This window comes from Rhinopithecus roxellana, chromosome 13 (genome assembly GCF_007565055.1).
Source record: "Rhinopithecus roxellana isolate Shanxi Qingling chromosome 13, ASM756505v1, whole genome shotgun sequence".
In the NCBI taxonomy this organism is placed as follows: Eukaryota; Metazoa; Chordata; class Mammalia; order Primates; family Cercopithecidae; genus Rhinopithecus; species Rhinopithecus roxellana.
The window spans coordinates 58605885-58614482 of NC_044561.1; the positions used below are offsets into that span (position 1 = coordinate 58605885).

The 8598-nt window shown below is 42.4% G+C and overlaps 1 protein-coding gene across 1 annotated transcript in view; it reads left to right on the forward strand.

The window, feature by feature from the left end:
• LOC104676308 overlaps window positions 1-6675 on the forward strand; it is a 59663-nt gene extending 52988 nt beyond the window's left edge. Inside the window, 8 exon segments of the mRNA XM_030915326.1 lie at window positions 1809-1870; window positions 2334-2367; window positions 4612-4691; window positions 4875-5334; window positions 5471-5698; window positions 5760-5995; window positions 6192-6287; window positions 6289-6675. Of these exon segments, the coding sequence (XP_030771186.1) occupies window positions 1809-1870; window positions 2334-2367; window positions 4612-4691; window positions 4875-5334; window positions 5471-5698; window positions 5760-5995; window positions 6192-6287; window positions 6289-6675 (1583 nt within the window).
• The last annotated feature ends 1923 nt before the right edge of the window (window positions 6676-8598 follow it).

An 8598-nucleotide genomic window follows, 5' to 3' on the forward strand; every position in this document is an offset into this window, starting at 1 on the left:
AACAAAACCGTGTCCACAGTAAGCAATACAGCACCTTCCCCCTATATCCAGGCCATGGTGATTCCTATCCCACTTTCTCTTGTATGAATTTGATTATTCTAGGCACTACATATAAGTACAATTATACACTATATTCCTTTTGTGTCTGGCTTATTTCCCTAAGCATAATGTTTTCAATGTCCACCCATGTTGTATCATCTATCAAAATTGTGTTCCTTTTCTACAGATGGATGATGTACCATTGCATGTAGACAACCTTGCTTTTATTACATTCATTTGTTCATTGATGGTTGGATTATTTTTACCTTTTGGCTCCTGTGAAAAGTGATGCTATAAACATTGGTATACAAATATCTCTTTGATTTCTGTTTTCTATTCTTTGGGGTATATACCTAAGAGTAGAGTTCCTGGGCCCAGCAGGAGTTCTGTATTTAACTTTCTGAGGCACTGCAGACTGTTTTTCACAGTGGCTGCAACTTTATCCATTTCTATCACTAATGCATCAGGGTTACAATTTATTTACATCTTTGTCCACACTTATTTTCCTTTAAATCATCCTAGTAGGTGTATATTGGTGTCTACTTGTGTTTTTCATTTGCATTTCCCTAATGACTAATGATGCTGAGCAGCTTTTCCTGTGCTACTATCAGTGGGTGTATCTTCTTTAGGGAAATATGTGTTCAAGTCTTTTGCCCATTTTTAAAAAGTTGTCTGATTTTTATTTAGTTTGTTGTTGTACATTTTTGAATATATTTTATATATATTTAAAATATATTCTAAATTTTAGTCTCTTACAAGGTAAATGATTTACAAATATTTCACCCTTTGTATAGAACTTTAGATTCACAAACTTCATTAATTTTTATAAAATCCTTACCAATTGACCCCAAACAGATAAGACTGAAGCACTATTTTAGGAATAGTTGAAAGTATTATCACCCCAAAACATAGTCATAATCAAATCCTGCAAGCTACACGTAAGGCACAATGACAAATAAGGCAGCAAAGGGCCATCTGGTGATTCGTTCACCACACTTGTTGCAACTGTTTGTGCTGCAGTTAAAACATACCAGCATTCAACCCATGTCTCCTCTCTTGAAGCAAACTGTCCTATGTTGGCTGGCCTGAACAAGCATAGATAGTCTCCATACTCAATTAATATGCATGCATGACAAAGAAAAGGAGGCTTGGATGAAAAATTACTGTGTGATTAATAATCATGCTTTAATTAATTTTCAAGGATATAATCTCAGTGTTTCTAATTCTCCTATCAGCAGTTATAACAAAGGATTAGTGAATAAATACAATAGACTGTTTTGCCTAGAATTGAATCCAGTCTGTCTATTAAACTTTGCTTTTATTCAAATGCAAAATGCTAAAACACATCATAACTGCAGTGACAGCCACTGTGGATCCACAGAGGTAAAAATGGTCTTGGGACATAAATCCTACAAGCTATTATTGTTTTACGGGGTTTAGGAAACCATTTAACTGGGTTTCAAATTCACAGTGTAAGCAGTGGGACTCTCATCAAACTATAGCGTGTGCTTCAGTACCATTTGTAGACTGACTCATTCCAGTTGCCTTAACTTGCGATCAGCAAAATGCCAAGGACTCCATTTCTTGCTCCTCGGCTCCTTGTTCTTGCCTGTCTTTCCACAAGGGAAGATTTCCTAGCAGGAGCTCAAGCTGTGCTTTTAATGAAACACTTACACACACACTGTCCTGTTGTCCACATTAAGCAGAGCTCCCTGAATAACTCATGAACAAAAACATCTATGACTAACCATTGCTCTGTGTCCTCCTAGCCTCTGAGGAGTCCCCAGCTCACAAGGAGGGAGGAGATGGAGAGAGGCCAGTCGACATGAGGGTAAGGTTGTTTTGCATTCCCTGAAATAGAAATGTTCCTTTCTTGGCATCTTTTTTTTTCAACTGACTTTACATGTGAAAAAATGACAATGTACATTACAGGTATTAAATGCAGTTTTCTGAGGGGATGGAAGAAGTGACTCTTAGCAACTGATACATAATCCAAAATGTCATTTACCTATGACGGCTGCAGGTTGTAGACTGTATCCTTGGGGTTCTTGTCTTTGGAAGAAAAGTCTTCTCCTTGGATTCAGCATTTTGCACTTGCCAACCTATGTGGATCTGAGAGATCCACCATCCAGAAGCTGATATCTTTTCCAGTGTGTATCCTACCCTTGTTTGGGGGGACTTGAAGTTGACTACACTTTCTGATCAAGTTTTCAATATTCATTGAGAGAAACAGCCTTGTGCAAACAATCCACAACACGACGTACCCCTCATAAAGCTTTGTTTCTGTATTGCAGGTGGTGCAGGCGGCCCCTCTGGGGTGTGACTCTAGTAAGTATTCTGGAATTATTTACTGAGCAAACAATCTGGATGGCAAGAAAAGTGTGGCATTCTTGCAGGTTTCAATGTGAAGAGCCACCCTGATCCTGGGATTGGGATAGGAATAAGCATAGTGGAAGTGTTTTTAAAAACCTGAATTCCCCAGGGAAATATTATGGCCAATTTTTGAGGAAGCAGCTGTGCTCCCTTTTGGGTGGTGCTGACTTGGGTGCTCGAGGATTCGTGGTGTCTCGTGTGAGGCTGCATCATGTGGTGTGAGTGTGTGTGTTTCTGTACAGATGAGGCTGTGTGTTTTCTCAGGAGAGATTTCCCATTTATACAGCCCAATCGCAGGTGTCCACTTCTAAAAATAAAATCCAAGCCCCACCCACTCTCTCTGTACAGTGGCTCCTCCACCCTCACCAGAGCCATCCTTGGGTCTGGCTTATTATCCCCACTGCTCAGGTGGAGAACCTGAAGGGCCAAGGGGGTGGCCCCAGCTCCCGAGTTCCTGAATGAAAAAGTGAAAACACGAACCCAGGAGTGTGGGCCTGTGCTGACGCTGACATGCACTTAGTCATGGGGTGTTCGCCACCACTCAGGGAGTCCAGCATTCATGTATAAGCCCTAAAGCACCGAGCCTAAGAGGTCCCAGATACTGCCCATCATCATAAAGTGGCCTCCGTGGTCACACAACCCAGGACGGTTCTAGGCACAGCTCCCCACGGGCCGGCATAGTCATCAGTGTGTCAAAAGCACAAAGATCCCCGGGGTTTGGCTCAGCTCACAGATCCTGTTTTTGTTGTTGTTGTTGTTGTTGTTGTTGTTGCTGTTGTTGTTTTTAACTTTTAAGTTCAGGGGTACATGTGCAGGATGTGCAGGTTTGCTACGTATGTAAATATGTGTCATGTAGAATTTATTGTACAGATTATTACATCACCCATATAATAAGCCTAATATCAGTTATTTTTCCTGATCCTCCCCCTCCTCCCACCTACCACCCTCCAGTAGGCCCCACACTCACAAATTCTGAGAGGAGTGGGGGACCACGCAGGCCAGTGCGGCCCACTTCAGTTGTGAAGTTAATTTGCTCAGCAACTTAACAAAGCCTATAAGGATGGGTGATGTATTTTAGTAGATTTAGTAATACTATCTTCCCAGGCCCTAAAATGCTCAAATCCTGCCAACGGAAAATGGTGAGGAGGGACAGATAGGAACTCTGTGCAGCACTTGGTTATTAGCCTGGCTTCCGTCCCCTAGTGGCAACTCTCTTGTGCATGTGGGTTAAACCAAACCACTCACTCCTCAAGAGTGAGGAGCCATCTCACTGTTGACTGGCTAGTGCAGTGTATGGCCGCCAGCCCAACTGAAACAAAATATTGCTTTAAAACAAGTGTAAATCTCACACAACAGGCGAATGCAGAAGCAGCATGTCTTGCAAGTTGCAAAGAAGACAGTCGCAATGTCGCTGGACTTCAACCTGGGTAGAAGACATGAGGGAACTCTGTCACTGAATCACGGCAGAGATCAAGGCCACTTGTAGACTATTTTGTGTTATAGAAGGTGGCCTTTAGCTACTAAGCAAAGGCCTCTGTTTCTCATTTCTTTCCTGTTCATCTTCTCGGTCATCCTTCTTCCACAAGAGAAAAGAGCCCGAGCAAAAGGCAGTTTCAATATTAATCTGACCAAGGTTTTGTGCAGTTTATTATCATCCAGGTAATCAGGTGCAACCCGGTCTGCCTAACAGCCCCCGTATCCCTGCTGTGTGTTTTCATTTAATAAATATTTTGTTCTACTTACTATGTGCTAGATTTTCTGGAGACCACAAAATAAATGAGATAGAATCTTTATGTTGATAGCTAAGTTGGATTTAACATAACTGACAAAAATTAAAATTTCTGATTTCTTGTAAAAATATTTTGTGCATGTGAATGCATACTGAATATAAAGTGGTTAACAAAAAATCACACTTGCACTCATGGAAGGCTTTTCATGAATTTGTCAATTTCTTTTTTTCAATATTTCCCCACTTCTCTGGATAATGCATATCTGAACCTGGAAACTGATTCCCACTGCAGAAAAGTGTTCTGAGCCATGTCCCTTAGCTTCACTGGTGCAGGTCCACCCGGGAGGATGGCCCAGCATCAGCTTGGCCCATGCTGTGATCAGCCACCTCCATGCACCACACCAAGCAAGCTCCCTGGGTGATTCAGTCTCCACCACCAGGGCACTGACCTTTATTCTGTGTTCTCCTAGCTCCTCATGAGGACGCTGTACACGACATCGCTAATGAGGACACTGTATACGACATTGCTAATGAGGACGCTGTACAAGACATCACTAATGACGCTGTATACGACATTGCTAATGAGGACGCTGGATATGACATTGCTAATGAGGACGCTGTACAAGACATCACTAATGAGAACACTGTATATGACATCGCTAATGAGGACACTGTATATGACATCGCTAATGAGGACACTGTACAAGACATCACTAATGACGCTGTATATGACATCGCTAATGAGGACGCTGAATACGACATTGCTAATGAGGACGCTGTACAAGACATCGCTAATGAGGACGCTGAATACGACATTGCTAATGAGGACGCTGTACAAGACATCACTAATGAGGACACTGTATATGACATCGCTAATGAGGACACTGTATATGACATCGCTAATGAGGACGCTGTACAAGACATCACTAATGAGGATTCTGTATATGACATTGCTAGTGAGGACACTGAATACGACATCGCTAATGAGGACAAGGTACAAGACATCGCTAATGAGGATGCTGTATATGACATTACTAATGAGGACACTGAATACGACATCGCTAATAAGGACAATGTACAAGACATCGCTAATGAGGATGCTGTACAAGACATCACTAATGAGGACACTATATATGACATCGCTAATGAGGACACTGAATACGACATCGCTAATGAGGACACTGTACAAGACATCACTAATGAGGACATTGTATATGACATCGTTAATGAGGACACTGCATAAGACACCACTAATGAGAACGCTGTATGCAACATCGCTAATGAGGACACTGTATATGACATCGCTAATATTGACACTGTATATGACATCGATAATGAGGACGCTGTACAAGACATCACTAATGAGGACACCGTATACGACATTGCTAATGAGGATGCTGTATATGACATCGTTAATGAGGACGCTGTATATGACATCGCTAATGAGGACACTGTACAAGACATCACTAATGAGGACACTGTAAATGACATCGCCAATGAGGACACTGTATACAACATTGCTAATGAGGACACTGTACAAGACATCACTAATGAGCTGTATATGACATCGCTAATGAGGATGCTGAATACAACACTGCTAATGAGGACGCTGTACAAGACATCGCTAATGAGGACACTGTATATGACATCGCTAATGAGGACACTGAATATGACATCGCTAATGAGGACACTGTATACAACATCTCTAATGAGGACACTGTATATGACATTGCTAATGAGGACACTGAATACGACATCACTAATGAGGACAATGTGCAAGACATCGCTAATGAGGATGCTGTACGAGACATTGCTAATGAGGACACCATATATGACATTGCTAATGAGGACACTGTATAAGACATCACTAATGAGAACGCTGTATGCAACATCTCTAATGAGGACACTGTATATGACATCGCTAATACGGACGCTGTATATGACATCGATAATGAGGACGCTAAACAAGACATCACTAATGAGGACACCGTATACAACATCGCTAATGTGGACGCTGTATATGACATCGCTAATGAGGACACTGTCCAAGACTATCACTAATGAGGACACTGTATACGACATTGCTAATGAGGATGCTGTATACGAGGTCGCTAATGAGGACGCTGTATATGACATTGCTAATGAGGACGCTGTATACAACATTAATGAGGACACTGTATATGACATCGCTAATGAGGACACTGTATACGAGATTGCTAATGAGGACGCTGTACAAGACATCACTAATGAGGACGCTGTATACAACGTCGCTAATGAGGATGCTGTGTATGACATTGTTAATGAGGACGCTGTATACGACATCGCTAATGAGGACACTGTATACAACATTGCTAATGAGGACTCTGTACAAGACATTGCTAATGAGGACGCTGTATGTGACATCGCTAATGAAGATGCTGCATACAACATCGCTAACTGAGGACACTGTACAAGACATCGCTAATGGGGACACTGCATATGACATCGCTAATGAGGACGTTGTATATGACATCGCTAATGAGGACACTGTATAAGACATCACTAATGAGAACACTGTGCAACATCGCTAATGAGGATGCTGTATACGAGGTCGCTAATGAGGACGCTGTATATGACGTTGCTAATGAGGACGCTGTATATGACATCATTAATGAGGACACTGTATACGACATTGCTAATGAGGACGCTGTACAAGACATCGCTAATGAGGACACTGTATGCAACATCACTAATGAGGACACTGTATATGACATCGCTAATGCGAACGCTGTATATGACATCGTTAATGAGGACACTGTATACGACATCGCTAATATGGACGCTGTATATGACATCGCTAATGAGGATGCTGTACAAGACATCACTAATGAGGACACTGTATACGACGTTGCTAATGAGGATGCTGTATACGACATCGCTAATGAGGACGCTGTATATGACATCGCTAATGAGGACGCTGTATACGAGGTCGCTAATGAGGACGCTGTACAAGACATCACTAATGAGGACACTGTATACGACATCGCTAATGAGGACGCTGTATACGAGGTCGCTAATGAGGACGCTGTATATGACATCGCTAATGAGGATGCTGTATACGACGTTGCTAATGAGGACACTGTATACAACATCGCTAATGAGGACACTGTATACGACATCGCTAATGAGGACACTGTATGCGACATTGCTAATGAGGACGCTGTACAAGACATCGCTAATGAAGATGCTGTATACGACGTCGCTAATGAGGGCACTGTACAAGACATCGCTAATAAGGACACTGTATACGACATTGCTAACGAGGACACTGTATACAACATTGCTAATGAGGACTCTGTACAAGACATTGCTAATGAGGCCTCTGTACAAGACATCGCTAATGAGGACGCTGTATACGATGTCGCTAATGAGGACGTTGTATACAACATCGCTAATGAGGATGCTGTATACGACATCACTAATGAGGAGACTGTATACGACATCGCTAATGAGGATGCTGTGTATGACATCGCTAATGAGGATGCTGCATACGACATCGCTAATGAGGATGCTGTACAAGACATCGCTAATGAGGGTGCTGTATGTGACATCGCTAATGAGGACGCTGTATACGACATTGCTAATGAGGACACTGTACAAGACATCTGTAAAAAAGAAGATGCTGCCAAGGTAAGACATTTTTCTTCGTCTTGAACCGAAATGTTACTTTCCTGGCTTCTTTCCAATCAGATGTAGACACGAACATCTGCCAATGTGCATTATTGATGTCATCTGCAATTTAATCAAATGTAGACATGAACATCTGCCAACATGGGTTATTTATGACATCCGCAATTCCCTTGGTGTGATGCTATTGATTGGCAGCCTCTCATCAACCTATGCCGGGCACACTGGGGCGTGGTAGATGGCAGCATCCACGATCCACTGCAATGCAGAGGAGTTTCCCTCCACAGCAGTTTTCCCTCGTGGATTAAGAGTTGTGAAACTGCCAATCTAGATACACTTTAAAGATAAATTCTGTGGGAAAAGGTCTTGTCTTTTTCATAGGTGTCCTCAGTACTAGTTTTGGGAGACTTCGACCTTTGACTCAGTCACTATACCCCTTCTTATTTTCTCCAGTTGTTGAGAGAATATCAGATCTGTGTGACGTGTATAGGCATCATTTCACCCTCCTAATGTTTCCTTTTCTATAACTGCAGGAGCCATTGACATTGAAGAATGGTACGTACCCTGAAATAACTCACTTCCTGAGGGAAAAATGCTGTCTCTAGGGTACAGAAACCTGATTCTGGGCTCCTTTTGGGAAGGAGGATTTGGGGTCTGATGAGAGCAAATGATTTTGCAAGTATAAAACAATGTTCAGAGAGGCTGTAGGGATACCTGTGAGCCCAGAGGAAACACCAGGGGATCCTGTGCGAAGCACCGGGGCTTCAGCTGGGGTAGGAGGAGTGGGTGGG